General features: G+C 42.4%; 1 protein-coding gene across 1 annotated transcript in view; it reads left to right on the top strand.

The window, feature by feature from the left end:
- GAN (gigaxonin) overlaps positions 1-22,563 on the top strand; it is a 54,603-nt gene extending 32,040 nt beyond the window's left edge. Inside the window, exons 10-11 of the mRNA XM_090062842.1 lie at positions 6,506-6,615; positions 7,995-22,563. Of these exons, the coding sequence (XP_089918968.1) occupies positions 6,506-6,615; positions 7,995-8,176 (292 nt within the window). The 3' untranslated portion in view covers positions 8,177-22,563. The remainder of the gene's footprint in view (positions 1-6,505; positions 6,616-7,994) is intronic.
- The last annotated feature ends 877 nt before the right edge of the window (positions 22,564-23,440 follow it).

The following is a 23,440-nucleotide window of genomic DNA, read 5'->3' as shown; positions in this document are numbered from 1 at the left end:
ATGGGAATCTTCCAGGTGTCTTACTGGTACTAAGTAGGAAGCCATATTCTGTCTCTCAAAACCATGGCTAAAACATTTTATTATGTATCTTGCTTTGTTTGCAAGTGAACTCCGTCTGTCCCCATCATATTATATGTTGTCTGTTGCATGCATTTTGGTAACACCATATAAACCAGTAACACTTTTTCCTCCTAAAGTAAACTGGGTATGTAGTGTGTAGTTTGTGACGCATACAGATAAGAACAATTTACTTCTATGTAATCTATAAACTGTACCTTAACTGTTTAATACTAATTTTATTATAGGACTGTTGATTTGTTCCCACAATAATAGATTGTGTTGTGCAAGTATATGATGTAGGTGATAATGGGTTGTCAAGGAAACAGCATACCTTTTGAAGATCTCTCTGCAAAAAGTCGTACTTCCTGTAGAGGAGACAAAGGCAGTATACATCGGCATTTTTGTCTAATTAAAGTACACTGATAGTGGAAACACGTCTTTCCTGAGTGAAGCTGGAATAGCACAAGGATGGGGGGTATGCCATATGACCTAGGATGCTTCTGTTGTATATGGTGCAGCAGTAGAGAGCTTTCAACATAGTACATATACGCTAGTGTGTACTTCTAGAAAGCTTTTTGGCTGTTTGTATTAGCTGTTGATTTGGGCTCTTTTGGTGTACTAAACTATGGGGGGCCAATTAGTGATATAGATAAAAAGTAAACCCGAGTCCTTTTTCTCCTTTTAAGATGTCTAAGTCGTATATTCTCTTGGATACCAAGTGCATTCCTATTTCCCTCCACTCAGCAGGCACAAAACCGTTAAGGGCATTTTTATACATGCTTCTGACACAGTGCTGGGCGCTTTTAATTAGCAAGCCATGCTAATAAAAAGCTCCCACACGTGGCATGTATCAGCAGCGCAGTGCACCCCCCACGCTGAAAAAATGGTGGTGGTACACTTTGAACTAAAGTTCATTGAACATGTTTTAGTTCAAAGCATACTGCTGCCATTTTCTCAGTGTGGAGGAACACTGCGCCGCTGATGCACATGATACGCAAGGCTGCCAGAGTGTGTCAATTTACGTGCACCAGCAGACTTGATTAATCAGATCTTCTCCCTGCATGTGTGTAAGTGCACTAAGATGCCTAGGTTCATCAGGCACCTCCATTTTGTCCTGGTTGTATCTATCGCACATGCTGAGAAGCAGTCTAGAATGGCTATCTCGGCATCTTTCTCCCAAAGTTTGTAATCCAGTTTGGTTTCAGGAGGGAATTGCACCAAGCAGGATTTGGAGCTAAGATCACACATGCAGAAATAAAACCCACTTAGTTTTTGGCAAAAAGCCCAGTGATTAGGGGTGTTGGCTAGGAAATGAGAGCGCTGTGTGCTCAGCCCTGAACTTGCATCTCCCACGTCCCAGAATAAGTGACCCACCTATCAGGCTATGTGCTGATGCCGTAGGCCAGCATTCCCAACAAGGCTGTGAGGGCATTCTCCATTCCTTCTGTTGAAACCAGCTGGTGGGTAGAAAGAAGCTCAGGTTATGGGATCAAAAGGAGAACATGCTTCCAGCAAGGAAGCCATCTCCAGGGAGGGATAGAAGCCTGGGTTCTGTCCCCTGCTTCCAATGCTATTTTTAAGCAATTTACGTGAAATAGTCATTGGACGAAATGCAAATAGCATTGGGAGCAGGAGTCAGAATTCTGCTATTGGATAAAAGGTGGATGGGTTGTCTGTCGTGCTTTACATCTCTCTCCATGTTGGGATCCAGCTCATGCACAAGTAAGCACTTTCTCACAGCCCTGAGACCGACACAGGAGCTCAGATACACCCCCAAAGGCTAACATTTCCTGCTTGGAACTGACTCTGCTTTGCGCTTGCATGCTGAGATGGGAATGGGAAAGCTGGGCATCTTACTGAGGAAGAATAGGATTGTTCTGTGCCAAGGCACGCATGCATGCATTTGGGCGAACTGGTGCATAAACTTAGACATCTTGTAGACAGGATATGGACTTAAAGTTTCATACCATCTCACCTTTGCTCATGTTTCTAATAGGGGCTTCCCCTTCTGCACTTTGCCGTATGACTAAGCATGCATAGAATATTAGGTGGTGTATTTGTAAGTTTTCATTGATACTCTCATAGCAGGAGAGCACATTCAGACTGGGCCCCGAAATGAGTTTAACAGAGTAGCAAAGAAAAGGGCATTGCCTGTCTTGGCCTACAAGCTCTGACTGAAATGGGAATGCAGAGTTCAGTATGTGTGTCATGAACATTGAGGTAGCTATCTGTTTGTTTCAACATCTGCTACCTGTCACAAAGTTCATGTGACTAGAAACTAATGGTTATTGCCAGATTTCCAGCTCTGAGCTTGGCCATCAAGTATTACTTATAAGTGCTATAATAGACGTTCATGATTAGAAATGATAGCTGCCTGCATCCCTCTCACACCTTCTGTATCCTTCTAAATCCTAAATCTTATTACCCAAGAACTTGGGCTCTTGGATGATCTGGCATTGATTGGATTCCAGGAACGAGGCCTTAATTGGTTAACCCACCTCACTCTGACTTCGGCTAACCCAAATGATTTCAGTGCGGGTGGCTTTTTTCCCCTCCAGGTTACCTCTATCAGTTACTATGAACTTTAAAATGATTGGCAGTATTCTCAGATCTCTTCACACCACATGAGGTGCTTGACACTGATCTCAGCATTTAGTTGAATTCTGGCTGACCATATATAGGAAATTTTTTTTAGACTATGGATTGTTTAAGCACTATGTTCTGGTGTGTACTGGTTTTGATCCATTTTTAGATTTGTCTTTGATTCAGACACCAGATTTTAAGTGCCTGGAGCTCCTACTGAAACCCCAATCGTGTCAGCTCAGTCTTTCATGCTTCTGGGGTTTATCAATTGGACGACTTGCTGTTCTGACCTTTGTGTGTCAGAAGAAAGTGAGGAGAATAGAGGTCGTCATTCCAGAAAATGGACTGAAAGGTGAATCTGCCACCTTTAGCTTGAATATTCGGGACTTTCATGAAACATCAGGGAGTACAAATTGGCTTTAAATCTTGCCCCAAAAAAGGTCTTTATTCCTCCAGCATATTGTGAAATACTCTGTGAGGAAGTTGATTTGGCTGGCGGCTTGGACTCTTGTCTCGACTTTAGAAGCTGCTGCATTTTACTGACGTGTTATGTATGCAGCCTAAACTGTATGGAAAACATCTGGATTGAAATCTCTAAGTTTCTTAGGCAGGGGCTGTGCTATTTTTAGAAGTGATAATTTGCCAAACAGTTTTTCAAAAATGATTCCTGTAAGTAACTGCCACCCAGCAAACACCATTTGAATAATGTGTGTGAAGATTAAAAAGAAAAAAAACTTGCAACAAAATATTTAGAACCAAAAAACTGCTTCCTTTAATATGCAGGTGTCTCCTAAGATGCTGACATAAGAGGCTCAGGGGCAGATCCAGTGAGGACATACTCCTCTTCTGTTTCTGATCTGGATGCTCGGGAAACCCCAGAGCCTCTCCACCTGTGGGTGTAGCTGTGCTGGGTGCCAGGCTCAGTGGGGGATAACTGTAACTGTGGTCCAGTTCCTTGTTGCAATGCCTTGTACCTGCCCAGTTCCCCCTGGCTCCCACCTGTTCCCCACAGTGCTGGTATCCAACACTGGCCAGGAGCAGACGCAGGAAGGAGGAACCTGTGCACCACTGCTGCTGTCCCTGGCTGACAAAGCATGGCGGGGGCGGGGCCCAGGGCTGCTCCTGCCCTAGGCTGCAGGGGTGGCTTTGCAGGGATCTGGGCTTGGTGGGAGGTAGCAACAGCAATGCACAAGTTCCTCCTTCCAGCACCTGCTCCTTGACAGCAGGGAACACTTGCAGGGGAGGTAGGCAGGATTAGAGGAGGAAACTAGCTGCCACTATTGCTGTCCCTGGCCAAGCCTGGCTCTCTATATAGCTGCTCTCTTCAGCTCCTGGTTGGAGCAGAGCAGGAATGGCTTTGCTCCTCCTGCCCCCACCTCTCCCCTTGTCTCTAAGTCAGCTGAGGACAGCAACAGAGATCAGCAGGGGTGGGTGCCCCTCTTCGTGCACTTGTTCCCAAGCATTCCTTGCCAGCTATACCTCCAGCCCCTGTGATCTGAGGGGCAGGGTGCTGCATCTTCTTCAGTAAATCCTGGATCTGCCCCTGCACAGAGGGATGAAACGATTACCCCAAAGTCAAATTAGATCGAGACTTTCTCAGTTAATAGTTGTTATGCAAGCCTTCCTTCCACACTGAGTGCAGACTTTAGGTAGCAGATCTTGATGGCTTGGTTTCTGTATTCTGCATCTCACTTCTCCTTCAGCATTAGAAACACCCATTTTGCTTTACGAGTTACTGCTGTTTAGATTGCCATCTCTTTGTATTCACTTACTGCTTTAAAAAATGAAAAGCTTAAGTGTTTTTCCTGTGTTAGCTTTGACAGAAACACATTTTAGTTTTACATGCTGTACTATATCAACTCTGTCTCCTGCTGCAAAAGAAGCTGTCACCTCTTTTTCCTTGGATCTGACTTGAGCAGAACCATTTGCAGAAAATAAGCACCCAGAAGAGCAGACTTTCTAAACAGTTCTTTCTCCTTCGTAAAGGTTGTGAATCTCTTGGTATAGCTTATTTTCTTACTGCCCAAACAGCAGGCAAATGGTCAACTTACAGCAAGCTGAAGCTTAGGCCAAAAGCTGATGAAACGTGACCCGTTGCCCTTCCTGCCTTTGTTGTTTCCTAGCTTGAACTGCTGGAAGCATTCCTGAAAAGTACATAAGTTGGTGAGGGGCAGGAAGGGGATGAGTTTTTTCATTAGCAATTATAGCTTCAGTTGTTGTCTAGTTGTAATATACAGTTATCTCACGGATGCCTGCCTTGCCAAGCCAAGCAACAGCCGATTCACTGGCAGTCTTTCAGTGTTGTTGGGCTGCTTGCAGGCCATGCTAGAAGGCCCTCCTCACCAGTGCATGTATCACCACTTGTACACGCCTGCAGCTGCAGCGTGGCCTTTCACATTGGCCCCCATCTGCAAACGCGAGCTGCACGCCTGCACTTGGCCAGTCTGGAACCTGTTCAGCCGGCAGCATGGACGGCTCAGAAGGTCAAATCCAGAAGGGTGCATGATGCAGTTGGCAAAGGCCATTGATGAAAACCATTCCTTTCACTGGCATGACTGCCTGTGCTGGCCTGGCACGTGAGGAAAGCAGTAACACTGCATTTGTCATGCTGTGGCCTGTCTCAACTGTGGATGTGGCCAGATGTGCCTTTTGTGAGACACTCCTGCAGTGGTCTCCTGCCTTCAGGAGCACCCTCCGGCTCCAAACCCTTCAACTGAGAACCAGCTGAAATGCACCAGGTACCAGCTCCTTCACCTGTGGTACCTCAGCTCCTTGCCCGTCTCCCCCAGGCTTTGATAGCTCTTAGCAGTACCATTCGTTCACGGCCAAAGATATAGAACTGGCAAAAACTAAGAGGTACTTGCATACAGAAGAGAGCAGCCTGTTTGCAGTGGAGGGTCTTGCTTGTACGAGCTCTTGAGGGCTAGTCTGTTAGGGGTGAGTTAGGATGGGAGCACCACATGCTGCACGTCTGCACTCATCTGGACGCGACCTTAGGAATTAAATTCTCGGTTGAAGAGGGCTCATAATTCAAGGTGATGTGATGCAGCAGCTCTCGACTCCCACTTGTACTGTGGGGCAGCTCTTGGAACTGAACAGCTAGTTCTGTTGGAAGTGTATTTTTACAGGGCTTTATACCTAGGCTGTAAAAACGTACTCTGGATAAAAGTCTGTGTAGCCTTGTAGTGCAGAAATAGTTTTAAAAGAAGCTCTCAAATGAGTTTAATTTGGATCTAGTGAATTGTTCAGTACCTGAGAAGATGTTGAACTCTTTTGGCTGAGTAATTTGCGCACTCCTCTACCACTCCCTCTCCCAAAAGACTTGATGCTTGTATTCCTATAAGAGAGAAGTTTTAAAACTTACTGCTCACATCATTAGAACCTACCCTTATAATTAACGAGTGTGTTTACCAAGGTGTTTGTGACTGGTGGCAAATAATGATGATATTTTGTCTTGGCCCACGTTTTAAAATAGGGCTGCATTGTATGAGGAAAATTGAGTATCATGGCAATTGCAAAATAACCTCCCTTGTGCGGGGCCTTTATAGCAAAGTAGGGGAGGGGAAGGGGAACATGAGAGGAAAATATTCTGAAACAGTTACTCCATTCAGAGTGATTTTATTCCAGAACAAAGGATCCCCGTGGGGAGCTATTCTAGAAGGCCTTTGAAGATCACTTCTTTCAGTGTAGACCAGGCCTAAGGGACTTGGAGGCCCCAATTCCCAGTGCAGGTCTCTGCTAAAAGCTAAAAGATTTTACATGACTTCGCTTTTATTTACAGCCAGTCAAACTGCTGGAAAAAACTTACAAATATTTTTGTCCTGCATATTAATCCATACACTAAAACTGCCCTCTTTTGCAGGTGGATTTATCTAAACGATCAGAATTTATGCATCCCCACCAGTTCTTCCTTTGTATACGGAGCTGTACCAATTGGGGCCAGTATTTATGTGATTGGAGATCTTGATACAGGTTAGAGACAACGCTAATAAGTTCATATTGATTGTTTTCTTTCAATCTTTGAGAATACTTTTCAAAATGGTTTGAAGTTTTAGAGTTAAAAATACACTTCAGTGTAGTTAAGATTCTGAATCTCGTTCTGCTCTTGGTTGCCCTCAAGTTCAAGGCAACCATGTTAAATTTACAGGAAAAAATAAGCAGAATTGTTTTTTAACTTTTGTGCTTGAACATCTCTTTGATTTTAAACTCCTAAAGAAAGTTTGTAAACTTGTTAGTCATTTGTTTGGCTGTCATAACAGATTTTAGGGGAATAGACTGAGGTTAATAACATGTTCTTGGATTTTTTGCAAACAATACAAAAGCAGCCTCTTCCAAATTGTTGATAGCAACTTCTGGCACGTGGCCAGTCTGGAAATAGTCTGATTAACAGTAATCCCTGGTAAGAGCATGTGGGGGAGAGGTTTGCAACAGTGTCACTGCTGCTCTGCAGTCCTAACTGTTGGGTAGGAAACAGTCCATCATTGCCCTTGACACAGAATAAGTTAGGCAGGAACTTGTTAGATACACTTTTTTCAATTTTTGTAGTGTCATTTTTCTAATTGAGTTTTCCTTATTGAAAAATGTTGAATGTAATATGTAACCTTACTAGGTTACATGTTGTTGTGAAGTATCATTCATTAATAATATTTAAAACAAAATGGTAATGCCATAGTTGGGGGAAGACATGCAAAAAAAGAACATCGGTGGTTCATTTCCAAGAAGTTTGTCTCAGAGTACTCTTAGGAATATAATGCAGAGATTCTGGGATTCATAAGCATGGCAGCATTTTTAGTGTTACTCAGCTTGTTTGTACATCTGAGAAAATGTTCAGGATTTATACCTGGCAAATGCCAGTTGCTTTGCAGCTGTGGTAGCTCTGACAAATGATGAAGTAAATTTAAACGACCAAGGTCCTTTAAAGGTCCCACAACCTTTCCAGTAGAAAGGGGTTGCTAAAATGTTAGAAATTCTTGTATTGGATATTGATTTGTACAGCTTACTTTTTGGAAGACATGAACCTCTGGCTTTATCTATATAGTCTTCTTATCTATACGTAACAAGATGTATATCTAGATATCACCAAAGTCAGTTTATCAATAGCAGAAATTAAAAAATGTGGAAGGGAAAAAGGTCCTTTTTGCTTTGCTTTGTTCTTCTTAATTCAGACTTCTCAACTTTACTTTCTTTGAAATCCCATTTAGAAATGGATAGCAACAATCTTTCTGCTTCCATTTAGCCTGGAGAAATAATAACCTCATTAGACTTTAAACTATTTGAAAGTTGCGGTGTAATTTAAAGTGCAATGTATTTCTCTTTTCCCTCCCTCCCTCTTTTTTCCAACCTAACTCTAGGTACAAATTACGACTATGTCAGAGAGTTTAAAAGGAGCACGGGAACTTGGCACCGCACAAAACCATTATTTCCATCAGACCTTCGCCGCACTGGCTGCGCAGCCTTGCGGATTGCAAACTGCAAGCTCTTCCGACTGCAGCTTCAGCAGGGATTGTTCCGCATCCGTGTTCCTTCTCCGTGACCAGCCTCGCAAAAGGGGAGGAGACTGGAAGAGCCTGCCACGGTCCACTACAACATAGCTTTACATAAGGAAAAAAACACAAAGATAGTGCAACTGAAACTTATACTGTAATCTGTGCTTTGGTATGGTAACTTTTTGTTTTTTAAATGCTTCAAAGCTTGAGTCTTGGTTCTTGTTTTTGGGGGAAAATAACTATATATTAAAACAAAATGAACAAAAAAAACAAAACCCAAAAACCTGTGACCAAGAAAACTCCTTCAGTTCTAACTGTTCAGAGAATAACCTCTGCTAGGGAAGGAGTTTCTTTGTGTCAGAAAGAGGTAGGTCTGGGTATTACTATGGCAAAATCTACTGAAAAGTTAAAAAAAATATATATATATATATATAAAAATTAAAAAATGAAGGTGCATATTCCCTGCAGGGAATAAGAATAAATATGCTATCTTGACCCTGATAGCTGTACTGTACAAATGCTGTATGAAAACCAACCTCTCCAGTGTCTTGGGAAAAGACTGTTACATGGCTGAAGCTGTGAGAGGGAGGTGTTGGTTGTTGCACCCTTTATCCTAGCCCTTCTTCACAGGTTAAGGTCTGTGCCTAATACGGTGGTGGTGTATATATGGGGTTTTTTCATTCATTTGCAGTGTTTTTGTTCCTAAGAATCTTTTTTTTAATATATTTAAAATGGACTAATCTAAAAGAAATGTATAGTATGTTATAGATGAATAACCCAATGGTTTTTGTTTCATTTTGTGTTTGTTTTTTACCCTGTGTCATTCAAATGGTCTAAAGATTCAGTGTATGGGTGGGCCAGCATGCATGCTGCATAGATTTTTTTGAAGGCTGAAATCTCCAACCCCCAAGTAAAGGGGAGGATCACAGCCAAGAAAATCTTGCATCATTATTGTTGTTGGTAAAGAAAGACCACGCACGAGTTTCTTATCAGAGAGAAACTAGCAGTGTCTCTTCACTCAAAATGACTCGAATCCCTGCAGCTTTGCAGTGTCAAGGGCTCTGGGGGGTATGATGGTATAAAAGGGGAGAAGCAATGGTGGGGCATTAAGTAACGCAAGCTACGGAAAACATGATTTTTCAAATTACCATTTTAAAGGAAATTGCCCAGGTAGCTTATGCTGGGATCAGATGCTGGTTTAATTATAACCTTTGTGTTAAAGAACAGTGCTGTCTACTACCATTTGGCTTTGAAAGCCTGGTTTTGGAAGTTGTAGCAATGAATTCAGTGCTTGAAGGTTGTTAAGTTCTGTTCACAGTCGTAGTAATACTGAGTAGACTGTTGTTGGTAGAAACTGCTGGCTAGGACACACTTTACCTCGCTTCTTAATTTCATTTTGTTATTTATGACTGGTGAGCTGCAACCCTACTTCAAAGTAAAATAGGGCTGGAAATGCAGCTGAAACTTCCCACCCCTTAGAGACTTGCAGTGTTACCAATGTTATTACTGGACCTTGTACTTTCCACTCTGCAACTTTGAAGGACCTCATCTGAAAAAATCAGTGGGCCGTTCTGCCCTCAGTTACATTCAGCGTGCATCCAGGTTAACTCAGTTGCTTCGTCCTAGATGAAAATGCTGACAAAATAGCTGCTGTTCAGCTTTCTAAACTTTCTTTCAAAAGACATTCCAAAATGTGCTCATACTTTTCATCATTCTCTGATTTTAATTGTTTTACTGGAGTTACTGCGGTGTTGAATGAGGGCAGAATGTAGTCCTTTCTTGCAATGCTGAAGTGCTGCAGACTCTGGACTGCACACATCGGGGGGGGTTTCTAGCCTATTTGGGTTTTTTGTCGGTGTATTGTATTGTATTGTATTGTATTTTATTTTATTTTTTTAAATTGGTTGTATTTTTTGTGCAGTGAGTAGAAACTTTTGACCTAATATTGGTCTGTAGATTTGATATGCTATATAATGCTTTACTGCAAAAGATATGCACCACTGTTTCCATCTCCAGATCTTTTGTGTAACGTACCTTGAGTGCTTAGTCGTTTATCTTGCAAAGTTTCCCACTTCAAGGTGAGGATGTAAAATTTTTCAGAAGTACCTAAGTCACTTTTTTTGAAATCTGAGCAGTTTTCCAAGTCGCTTGGATGCTTCTGAACACACGCTCAGCATGTTGGAAGGTTCTGAGCATCTCACAGCACCCTTCAACTCCCTAGCTAGCATTAGGAAGAGATTGGGCATCTAGGCAAGCAGACACATGAAACCTGTGCTCAGAGCTGTGGGTGCTCTGGCACTGTTTTACAGTAACGACTAGTGAGCTAAACACTTACAGTTAACCAGATAAGGCAGAACTAACCAAATGTAACTTTCACATTTTTTTTTAAAAAAAGAGAAATGAAAATCTGGAGTTCATTGGTTCATGTTGCTCACATGGTTTGTTAAATTTGACAGCAAAGTTTTTAAGCGTCCTGTCCTAAGACTTGCATGCATATTGAACCTTAAGCATATGAGTCATCGTACAGCCTACCTGAGCAGGGGGGCCAGTGGGCTGCAGCCACAAAGTCACATGAGCGTCTAGCTGCTGTTTTTGGTACAGCTAACTCTCAAACCAAGGTCTCGGAGGTGCTTAAAGAACCTTGTTCAGTTGCTGCAAGGCCCCAAAGCTGCTTCTGGGAATAATGCACCAAACTGCTTAAATCCCAGTGCTGCTCAGACCTTTGTCATGTGCCAGAGCCCTGACAGGACCTTGCACTGGTTCCACCAAGCTTGTTGGCAGAGCCTGTGGTCATAGGTATTGTCAAAGCATGTCTAATCTGCACACACAATGGGGTGATGCTGTTTCTTGAGCAGCTAGTATACCTGCCCTGTCATACCCAGTAGCCCAGCCCAGTGGTTAGTACATACTTTGGGAAGGTCAGGACCCAGGTTCAAACCTCTTCTTCCTCTTGACTTGAAGCCAGATCTCCTTTTTCTCAAACAAGAGCCTCAGTCGCTGGACCACTAGCTGCAGCGTGGTGGGCATCAGTCTCTTTCTGGGTTTTTGTGATGTGGCACTGACCTGATTGCAGGTGCCCAACTCCAGGAGAGGGTTGGCAGCTGAGCAGAGACTGGTGCCTCTCCCTGGCTAGAATTAAACCATTCCCCAACTCCCTGGGACAGCTGGCCCAAGTCACAACCCTTTCTTTTCTCTGTCCCTATGATTGAACTTTAAACAGCAACCTGTGCAGTTTCTGCTCTGCAGTTTGCAGTCTCAGGTGCCTAAGTATCTCCATGTGATGTACAAGGGGCTGAGGTGGCAACTCGGGGCTCTGAGTAACGTGCTAGCCAGGGCACCTCACTTCCTTCAAGACTTGAGCTGAAAATTTGTCGAGTCAGCAGGAACCTGTGTGCACACACAACTGACTTTAGGTATATGCATGCATATCTCTTAGTGTGCACATTGAGGTCGCTTTCTATTTATTTTCCCCCAAAAAAAACTTTTATTTTTTTTGCAAAGTGGCAGAATCCTCATTGGGAATTGTCTGGTTCAAGTCCCAAGCTTGTCTGTAGCCATATATTAGAGAAGTGGAAGTAACCTTATAAGAAAAACATAAAAATACAGCAAAAAATGCAAAAACACAACCCCCCAAAATAAACATGCACACAAAAGACCTTGATGATGGGAATAGTGGTGGTGGTTATGCTTGTTTTCAACACTAAACCTATGGTTAATTTTTTTTTATATATATATATATATATATATTGTTCCTTTCCCCTTGTCCAAACATTGCCGAAGACTTTATCCACTTCCAGATGAAAGGTTAATGTTTTGGAAAGGGTTGCTGTTCTGTTTCAACTATTTTTGAGCCCGAGGCATCATGGGCATGATCATGTTGCACTGTTTTGAAGACTGTAACGTTGTGGTGGCTTTTGGGTGGGAGGAAAAGATGGGTCCTACCCCGTCATTCAGAGATGGCTGCTGTGGTGTCTGTTCAGTTTCTGATCAGGTGTTGCTTTCATGGTCCTGCCAAAGGTCTGGAGAAAGGTGCACCTGGTGTCCCCTTTTCCCTCCAGCCAGACAGCATTTCATCAGTGTAGCAGGAACCCTGTGCTGCTAAATGTGTGGCATTAGCCTGCATTTCATGCCCTCTGCCTGTTTATACACCTATCCCACCCTACCCAAAGGGCATTTCCAAAGAGTCCCCTACTTAATTATAGCAAAGCAGGACATTTCTCTTCAAATATTTTCCCAGCTACAACCCTTTGTGCATTTATCCCAAAGCCACGGATTGACTTGGCTGTCCCCAGTCAAGTAACTTGAGATAAAAGCAGCGAAGAAACTTTCTTTAAACCTAAGACAAACAAAATCAGGCTACATCCCAGAGCAGCAACGAGTCCAAGAGCTAAGACCGACTTGTACAAATGATTTATTGTTCTTTGAGGACAAATTCAGTCCCGTTTTCCCTTTGAATGCAGTTATTCAAAGGCATTTTCGGGCAGTCTCTTTGCTGAGTCATATAGGAGTTATTCTTGCAAATAGAAAAGGGAATGTTTTCATCAAAACTACCGGAGCCCCTGACTTTATTTGTAAGTGTTCAGTTTCCCCTCCAGAAAATGTCAGGCAGCTTAATTTCCTTCAGTGATGTTGTTAGCAGCATTCTCAGAACAGCAAAGAGGATGTCCTTTTTTTGCACATTATTGTGCCTGCACGTTCGGGTACATGTACAGAAGGAAGGGGTTTTATATGCTGATTGCAGTTGCTCTACTCATTAGTTGCATCAGTAGCCAAACTGTACAGTCTGAATGTTTTTTGGTAATACATGCTCACCACACAGCGCAGGATGCAATAACAGAGGAAGGCCGTTTACAAGTGCCAAACTTTTGGTTCTCTCTGTATATATGGATATTTCAATTCTTCTGTTCTAGTACATGGACCTTTAAACTTCACTGTGCTCCAAAAAGTTGAGATTATTTTGTAAATGAGTGCTACTTAAACACTGTAAATCTTTTTATTTGTTTTTAATACTGTTCTGCGGGTTTTGCATTACTCTCCATGGCTGCCTTGAAACATCACTCCACGTGATGCACATGGACACTGCTCTGTACGAGAGCACCGGTGCCAGGCATGTAAATAGAAAATGGCAGCTGACAAGAATATGTTTTATGTTTTAAATTATTAATATTTTCGATAAAGTGCAATGCATTTGAACTTATCTCACCTGCAGAAGGAGTTTTGTGTCTCGGGTCAAGTTGCAGCAAATGCAGTGGTTGCCAGGGACACAGAAGTACTCAGAGGCTACAGCATCCTTGTGTTGTAACTAATCCGTGTTTTCTGTGCCGCTCGCAATGGCACTTTCAAGGAGTCGTGGCGTTTTGTTTAGTTGAAAATAGGATACCTTCTAGTCTCAGCGATTCTTAAGCATTCTGTTTTGTTTCTCTTCACTTTTATGTTTGGGGCTGCTCGTACAAGGTCTGTGGAAACAGGTAGAAGTTGGTTTGAAAATCTGAACGTCCCGATTCTAGAACATAGGGATTCCAGGGTAAATTGCAATATTTTATTATTAATGTTGAGATGAAAGCAAGTGCTGAGATGTATACATCAGACATTTGTACTGTAGCTTTTTTTTAAATTTTTGCCATCCCCTGGTTTTCTCACTTATTATTGCTATTTAAAAACCCTCTTTACCAGCTAGGGTTTATGTTTCTGCAGAATAGTACATTTTAAAGGGAAACGTAACTACTATCAGGCGCTGCGTTTATTTTAATAAACCTTAAATCATTCATCTAGTTAGATTTGAAGCCTGATCTTATGAAGTGTTGAGTAAATTGGCTTGAAGCTAGCACTCGGGACGCTGGGATTCTGTCCAGGGCAAGTAACTAGCTTGTTTGCATTTTCCTCAAAATGCACATTTTTCTGAAATCTGTTAGTAGGTTGTGCATGTTGAATATACAACCTATTTCCTAAACCACTTTAGTATGTTAAATTAAACTGTTGTAGGAAGGATCACATTTATACAGTCTTCTAGTGCTTAGTAAATATTATAATTACTACATATAATATGTACATTATATATACTATATAGCTGTGTGTGTACACATGCACGCATGCATGCATGCGCACACTCATGCATACACACCATATGTAAAATATAACACTAAATATTTAATAAAAATCTATATCAACACAGAAGCCCTCTTGAGTTAGCTGCCTTTCCGATGGGATTTCTGTCATTTTAACAGTTAACACCTGGCAAGTGAAGTTTATTGTAAAATGTTGATTAATGTCGGAGTTGAAAGATAGGAAACACTTTCCAAGTGCCTAACTGAACAAACCCTCCAATGTCTTTATTCTGTGAATTAGGGACTGATGCATCAAGATAATAGATGCAATGGATGAGAGCTTTCCAATGCTTTAGATCCTTTAAATTTTAATAATTTTCTTGGCACTTCAAAATAGATCTATTTTTAGTAGCTTGTCTACTACTTATAAATATCAAATGACCATAAACATTTAAAAAAAATAAAATTAGGGGAATGTACTCCAATATTATTTAGTGGGTCATTTGAGATACCATATTGTAATGCCTTAAAACTAAACTGGAAGGCTGGAACTTTTCAACACAATAGCGTAAATCTTGTTGCCTTGGTGTTCTTGTATTTCATTCCAATCAGCGTGGGAATGTGAATATCATGTACATGTGTCAGAGTTGATTGGATGGTAAATGAATATGCTCACGGTCATTTATTACCTATGGCCTTTGAGTTGAGACCGGTATTTGAAACCCTTTTGGTAAGGGGAAGTCTTCTGACTACAATAATCGCTAAAAAGAAACGCTTATGCTTAGACAAAAAGCCTTTCTTAAGAGCATTGATCAGATGTGTAAAAGTTGGGGGGGTTTTTAAATGCTGTGTAGTAAGTATTTCTAAATCGTCACTTACAGTGTGTATCTGAATTCCCTTTCCACCATCGCTGTCACTGCTTTGACTTCCTCTGTGTGATGTGTGCTGCTTTTCTTAAACTAGATTTTATTTTGGTGGAGTGCGGGAGTCTGAGGTTCAGCCAGGCTCTGACCCCGTCTCTCTCTGCAGATATAATTTTGTGCCTCCACCCTAGCACCTGTAGTTAGTTACAGGCTGAAAAAATAACCTGGCACAAAATGGCACCTGTGAAAGCAAAGGCCACTGCTGAAAGTCTAGACTTTCACGTACGACAGGCAGCTTGCTCCAACCTCGCTAGCATTGGCTGTTCTCAGTTTCTCTTTCCAGTGACTTCAGCTGTGCTGGGCAGGTCTAGCCAAGCAACTCCTGTTTTATTTACGGACCACCTCTAGCTTTAAGGTAACAAGTAGCGTCAGTCTCTGCTTGGACCAGACTGACTTTTGTGTTTTTTAAATGAAAAAAAATATGTTATGCTTTACTAAAAATAAGTGAATAAACAAATCAGGCTTTGGTTATTTGAACAAGGATAGGTAAATGCTTTAGAGACAAATGCAGTGTTCTGTTCCCCAAATTGTGCTTGAAAAAGAAAATCAGCAAGCCTGATTCCCTGCAGAGCCTGCGGTCGTACAAAGCAGGATTTCTGGCACGCGGGTTGTACTAAGCTGACATTCTCTTAAATTCTTTCAGATAACTCAGAGGAGAAACTATGTAATACTTTGCATTCAAAAAGGGTTTCTTCTTCAGGTAATGTACATCTCGAGCGCTGAACAGTTTTGTTGGCTGTCATGGAAGTAAAGAGAAGAACTCTTCCAGGCTGGTCTGGTGACGTACAGCTCATATGCAGCTTCTTTCTTTCCCAACCCCTCCCTGCTTTTATCTTCTCTGGGCTGGGGTAGGAGGAGAGGAACTATTATTCCACTACTTAAACCATTTTTTTTCTTTCCTCTAGGTTCCAAAACCTAGTAATTTGCTCCGTATAACTGGAGCTCTTTTAAGGTGGGAGAGAGATGCTTCTTATTTAGGCTGTGTATTATCCAGTGCAATGCAATTAGTGTATCGGTACTTTGTGTATCGCATCCCAGTGTGACACAGGACTGCTAGTGGACCTTTAAAGTAGGGCTGAATATGAAGCATGAGAATAAGAAGGAAAGGATCCTGCCCCACGTCTCTACGGGTGTGTTGCACTGGCCTTCCAAGGCAAAGGGGCCATACGTCTTGGTGGGGAGCTGGTGTCGCTGCCACCAGGCCGGAGCCAGAGGCAGAACGCTGCTGTGTGCCGGGGACCTTCAGTTACCAGACCTAGTCCCCTACACACCCCAGCTTGGTGCAGATTGGCCTAGTGGGAATCTGTCCCCAGTTTTACCAAACTAGAGGTCGCAGATCCCTGGACATCAGTTTGGATTGCCTGCTGCGGAGCGCTGCTTCCTGCCTTGTCTTTCCCCCTGCCCCCCTCGCTCCTGCTGAGCAGCACGGCTTCCGTCGGCCTCTGGCCCGGCTATTTCCTAGCTCTGAAAACTTCACAATTCCAGTTGTGCAATAATCTTCTGGACCAGCTTCTGCAGCTGGGGGATATGCCAGCAGGTGGCTCCTACTATGTCCTCCAGAAACAAATTGCTGCCGCCGCACATGGTTTCCGCTTAAGATTTACTCGAACGCTTTCCCACCCAGCTGTTACCTCACCACCTACGGTTGAGGGGAGAGGACTGCTTAGCTCGGCATTTCAGATGTACAGTATTGATTCAAGACTTGCTTCTGATCAAACGTATGAAACGATAGCGTGAGCAGGTCAGAGTTCACCTGAACTAAAGTAACCCGCCTCTGAGTAGAGCATATGTAGCAAGTGCTCTTACACAGCTCTCTTAGAGTGGCAGGAAGCATTTTTCTTTCAAATCCCTATTCCCAGCTACCTCATGATTTTTTTTTGCAAGTTTTTTCTCAACACCTTGGCATCTATTCTTCAAGAAAAGGCTAACAGGAAACAGGGTGGAATAGTGCCATTTTTCTAGGCTGGTTTTTCTTCATTTCCTCTAAAATATGTGAGTCTTCAGTGGCAGGCCCCAGGGTTCTGCAGCTGCTTTAAAACGAATACTTGAAAATAACTAAACTTGGCTCGTGAATGAAAGAAGCAATTGAAGGTCGTAGCAGTTCTAATGGCTTTAGATAGGAAGCCGATCTATTAAAACTCTTTACACTTGGAAGTGAAATAGAGCAGATGGGCAAATTTCTCTCCACTTCTGCTATATATTCTGCTTGTCCTGGGGACTTGATTCAGTGCCTGCAGAAATCCATGGGAAAATGCCAGACGACTTAATTGAGTGTTTGGTGCCAGCCCTACCTGCATGGAACTTGCTCGTTGAGGGAGAGTAGACTCTCCAAATCCTACAGCAGGATAAATCGCCTTCCAGATCCGAAAGCAGCCTTGCCCACTTCACTAGAGCTTTCAGAGGTCCAGATCCTGTTTGGTTTGAATAAGAGGGACCCCAGCGCGTTCTTTGTCATCCACCGTGGGTGCGGTTTTGACATGCTTGACACCACACGTGACTTCTTTCAAATGTTACTTCTAACCCGATAACAACCAGTTACCATTAGTTCTTGGGTTTCTTGAGTATTTTGTACAATTCTTCATTAGCAGGGACAGCTCCTTAACTTGAAAGAGCCACCAAGATGCAAGCGAAAATTGAGCTATAAGTTGTAAAAAAAAAAAATAAAAAAAAAAAAATCAATATATGAAATGTTCGGTAGCACGCTTTCTACAGTCTTCCTGTTGCTTTGCAGCTCGTGGATTTTGGGTTAATATCAGAACGAGGGTGCACCTGCCCTCAGAGGAAAGAAGAAACAAAGAGCTGCCTGTATGTCTGTAGTGTGCTAATTAGCTACAGGATTGAGAAGCTTTGCACTGGGCCATGGGTCTACCCAAAAAAAAGCCCCCAAAACCTTGTTATTAATGGTTCTTTAGCCAAGTCCTCACATCTGGCCACGTGGAGATGCCTACTCTTATGGCATTGTCATCTTCAGCCAGACCTGAGGTACGATTCTTTTTCCCCTCGGAGCTGATCTACTTAGCCCTACAGAGGGCCAATAATGCAGCTAGGGCCTGCTCCCATGAACGCAGCTGCTGTGCTCGTTTAGTAGCTTCTCCCATCAGCCCTGCCACCTGTTCCTTGTAGCGGTGTGGCCTTTGAAAGCTGGCTTTGTTTGCTTTGTTGCCACTGGAGCATAAAGTGCACGTAATGGGTTTGGGTTTCTGCTGCGCTGTGTTGCTGGTAAGACTCTGAATCCATCGCAGTGTTTTGCTTCAGTTCGTCCAATATCGGTTGACATCATGTTTTGTCAAGTGTCCATCCTTGGAAATCTTGAAAACTGGATTTTTGCAGAGGGGAATATATTGATGTTCAAATGCTTCATTGTGAAGGGTGATAATCTTCTGAACAAGCTAGTTTGAATCTGGCATTGACACTGGAAAAGTCTACAGTTTTTAGAAGGTTTGCTCAACATGTACTTCTTGAGCAAAACTCAAACTGAAATTTCAGAGGGCCCTTAAGTATCTCAAGGAGAAGCAAATATCATAATTTCAAATGTTGCTAGTTTTGTACTACTCTAGGAGACTTCATATTAATTCAATATGTACTTAGTTTGAGTCTCTGAAGGCAATGGTTACTTTAACTCGCATTGTAAAAACCTGTCAGATGAACTCTATCACTCTAGCAGGTGGAAGGGAACGGGAGGTTTGGGGTCTTACTATAGGGTGGTAGAGCAAGCGTTGTAGTATACAGTAGGAAAAAATCGACAACCGAAGTATCTTTTCACAAATGCATGGATAGGAAAGTAACTATAGGGTACGTATACTTCCTAATTATTTCAGCTGTTTTTACAGCTAAGTCACAATTTTCCTTCATCTTACAGAAAACTCTGAAGTTAGAGCATCTAATTACAAAGCATTATACAATATCATGCATCCTATGAGGTTGGACCAAAGATTTGGAAAAAAAAAAAAAATCCCAATTGATCACTGGCGTACTTCAAGAATTTAATCTCACTGGAGAATCGTGTGCAATCCCAACATTTTGGTACTGGATAAAGCTGGAAATAACCACGTTGGGGCATTCATGAGTACACAATCATTCTGTGAGACCTGCAATACAAAGGAGTCGGACTGCCAAGCGCTCTGGTGTTCTGAGTCTGAGGACATTGTTAACCTAATGATTTTCTGTTTGAACAGGAAACTTTATCTGTATAGGCTGGGGTGGGCCATTCTGTCTGGCTCACAGGGCCCCTGAACAGTTTAGAAAATGAATATTTATCTGCCCCTGGCTGCCTGTCATGTGGCCCTCGATGACTTGCCAAAACTCAGTAAGTGGCCCTCTGCCCAAAATAATTGCTCGCCCCTGGTACGGGCTCAGTTTAGGGGTGAGGTTACTACATCTCTAATCGTAGACTTTCATACCACACACTTCAGTGGTTACTCAGGATTTTTCACTTGAATTTTTTGGATCTTTTGGAAGCTGGATTTTTATTTCTCTCTCTTGTATTTCTGATGCTGAGTCTACAATGATTGACTTTATATAAAATAGTAGAAATCTGGGAACACAGCATCCAACCTGCACACGTTGCCAGGTGTGCACCTCCCTGCTAGAGAGAGAACTCCTTTGTGGGGTCGGATGCAAGATCTTTGGCCTCAGCTTGTCTTCTCCAAGAGGCAGACTGGAGTATTTGTGCCCCAGAGAATCCTTCGTTGCAATGCAGGGAGCATCCATGCCACGTGGCTCTTCTAAATCCAGTTCTTGAGGCCAGAGTATGAGTGCTTTTGATAGACTACTGCCTCACACCCAGATCAATGTTATTTGTTCCCCTTCCCAATCCCCATTTCTTTCTGACTTGCTGCACATTTTCTGTGTTTAATTTGCTCCCCACCATGTGTCCCTCGTTCTGACTCTTCTTCTTGCTACAATCTTTCTCTTGGAGTGGTCCGGATGGATGTCAGCCCAGATTTACCTGTAGTGTAAATCAGGGTCATCTCCTAGCGTTTGTAGCCCCAAAGCTGAGGATGTATTTGAGTCATTGTAGTTTCCTGGTGAATCTGAATCTGTCATCCTTGCATGCCTCTGGTATTTCCAGAAATACTTTGGAGATTGTGATTTTTCAAAGGAGCCTAAAGTACGGTCTCTCTACCTCATCCTAAATCCGTTCAGTTTCTAAGCAGCGTTTTCCATTTTACTGGACATTATTTTGTACCTCTCCCCCATGCCTTGTTTTGAACTCTGGTTACTGTTCCTCTTCTCTTAATTCAGATTAATTTTAGTTTACCTGCATGAATCAACCTCTGACTGTGGGGTATAGCACAGGAGACAAACCTCTCCAAAGTGCCCCGAGCTCCTTAGGCTGAGGAGGACCTCAGAGGCTTCCCTTTAGTCCTAGCCCCAAATTCTGCTGTAGGACACAGTAAGCCAAACAGAGTCTGAAAGTGTGCTGTTTTTTTGTTGACTGGAAATACTAGATCCTAGAAAATCTTTCTTGAGAAATAGCCAATCCAGACAGCAGGCAGCAGATAAATTTCTTATGCTTCCATATTCAGTATTTTTAATTGAGAAACAGATTATTTATTTTAGGAAAATGTACATTTTTGTATTTGATGTCAAAGTGGCCTTTATAAAGAAAGCACATAAAATATTTAGATTAAAATTGCTTAGTTGTGTAATTTTAGTGGGGATTTTTATATTAACAGGGTTTTTATGCATTTTTCAAAGTACTATATTTGCTGGTTTGTGTTATAAATTATCAGTGATACTTTTAAAGGGTATATTAGCAATTTTTTTCCCACAGTTGCTCCCTCTACCGTCCCTAGACTCCAAAACTGCTGGCTGACCCTGTAAACTTATTTCTCCCAGTACAGTGACTACAGCAGAGCCGCGCAGCTTGGAGAGTGATCTTAGCGGCGTGGCGTAATTCTGGAGAGCTGTCTTTTTTAGGAGGGCAGCATGCAGTATTTCGGTTGTTCTCGACTTACTCTGTTAGTGGATGGATAGCTATTACTGTACCTCACTAGAATTTGCCAAACTTTAATTTTTTTCCATCTTGCAATGTTTACACTCGAGTATTAGTTAATTTTCGGGAAATGCACTGGTTGTGCGGTGTGCAGCCTCGTATCGTGAGTGCGGTGTCAGTGGTACCCTGAAAAGTTCCAGAGTTCTGATGGTGTCCTGGGTTCATGATCTGAGAGATTGTGAAAAGTGCGATACTTAGCATTGGATTGGTTTATGTATTTTGGGCTAAGTGATTCATAATCTCCTTTTAACATTAGTGGGATCTAAACTGAACTCACAATTTAAATTGGAAACAAAATTAACCACATTGGTGAACTAGTGCAGGGGGGTGAAAAAATAGATTGAGACGTTGGAGAAATCTCCAGGAACAATATGCATTCAGTTGCACTACTACTTTGCGTGTGCAATTGCCTTGACTGCCTATGCAACCATTGGGCATACAGTTAGCAAAAATCAGACCACTTATTCTTTCATTCCCTCGATTTAGTGTTTCTTCTCCAAAACAATAAGAGTTTGCTAGTTAGGGACTTCCAGGAGAATGTCTGTCAACCCAGGCTTCAGTTTCAGTATAATTATGTATGCGTATCCTTTTTTGCTTAATAGAGGATCCCTGTACCTTTTTAGTTTAGCAACGCTCCAAGCTGTTAGGAATAGTTAAGAATGAACGTTATGCATGCTAACATGTATTCTCATGTGTGAAGAATAATGTGCAATTTTTAATGGCACTTTGACTTATTAGTGAAAATCTGGGTTTTGCAATGGAACAAATTGTATTCACAGTTGAAACAATCGGTGTGTAGTCTGAATGTCTTTCAAGTGTTGGAAATGGTGACTTCTCAAGATGTGTCCCTAAATACTTTGGTGGAACGTGATATATATTTTTTTTCTTTTGACCTTTTATAATCCGTTCTTAGGAAACCATATGTTTCTAGTTTACTTCTGTTGTCAAAATCACCCAACTCTGTCTCTGGACCACGTCTATCAGTTATTGTAACAGCAAAGTGGAACGACTTATTGATTCTTATCAGTAATGTTTCTTTCAAAATCTCTTTCTAGTTTACATGTTATGATGCAGAAAAGGATATGAGAATTTTCCTGGGTTAAGTAGCACTTACTTTGTTTACATGTGCAGTATAATGTTGGGTAACTAAGGGGAGGTCCCCCTTCCAAAGTGCATGAACTGTGCTTTGGGGACCTAGTTGCCAATGTGCAAATTGTGCTGTAATGTACCAAGGATCAGTGAAAGTGTTTTATCTTTTTTAAAGTAGTTTGTATTGACTGGGTTTTATAAATGTAAGAAAACAGAGTGTTGTATTTTGATCTGAAATTTGTGTATGGTCAAGTAACTTTGCTTTATGTATTGGAGGTTTGTTCAGAACTTGAAACATTTTATAGAAGGGTGCAGACCAAAATTAATTGTCTTAAAAAGGTATTTAATAAACTAACCAAATAAAACACGGATGGCTTGAAGACTTGTTCATTGTCTCTTGTTTTACTTAAATGCCGGATTTTTTAATAGAGGCATATAGTTTAAAACTTTAGCCAGAGCCAGTTGGAGCAGTGGAGATTGAAGGGTGGCTGTGTGGGAGAGAGAATGGCTGCTTATGGTTAAAAACCTACCTGCATGGAAGACATTAAAGGAGGCTGTCAAGAGGGAAAACCCCAGGAGACCAAATAGACCACTGGGGGGGGTACCTTGTCTCTGGCCAGGTGGGAACAGCTTGGCCTTACCTGGCTGTGGAGTACGCTGGAGAGAGGGAAGCTGTCTCTGGGATGACTGGAGGTGGCAGAAAGCTGTCGGTTGTCTTATGAGCGGAGGCAGCAGCTACACAGCATGAGCTACTCCTTCGTTTCAGGCTCTCTGCAGGCTTGCGGGGTTGGCACCGCAGAAGCAGGCCCAAAATTGCTATAGGTTGAACTGCAACTTTGGAAAAGAAATGAGTTTCCAGGAGCAGTTTCTGCAAGAGAAACCCTGAGGTGGGGCTGAGCGGCGCTGGGGAGACACCAGCAAGGAATGGGGTGGGAAGGTTGCTCTCACGTCCTAGACAGTCACACTGCAAGGGCTCAGACTTATCCGGAGAAGAGGATTGCTCTTGAAAAATCTCTCACTACATAAATGCCAAGCACCAGCCCAGCCTCAGCTGCCTGCTCAGGAGAACTGGAGGGTCCCAATGTGAACACGGGCTCTGCAATGGGGAATCTCGTGTTGGTTTGCTTTTGTTGCTGGTGTTCCCGTGGTCACTGCTACATCAACCGACTCTGCCGTATCCTCTGCCTGTCTGACCAAGCCTTGGAAAGCAACAGGGAGGCTGAGCTTGGATTTATCTTTATTCCACAGGCTGGAATT

Source organism: Crocodylus siamensis, chromosome 9, assembly GCF_052110815.1.
Source record: "Crocodylus siamensis isolate JL-2025a chromosome 9, ASM5211081v1, whole genome shotgun sequence".
In the NCBI taxonomy this organism is placed as follows: Eukaryota; Metazoa; Chordata; order Crocodylia; family Crocodylidae; genus Crocodylus; species Crocodylus siamensis.
Note: the sequence above shows the minus strand (reverse complement) of the source record. Positions and strands in the feature narration are given on the sequence as shown.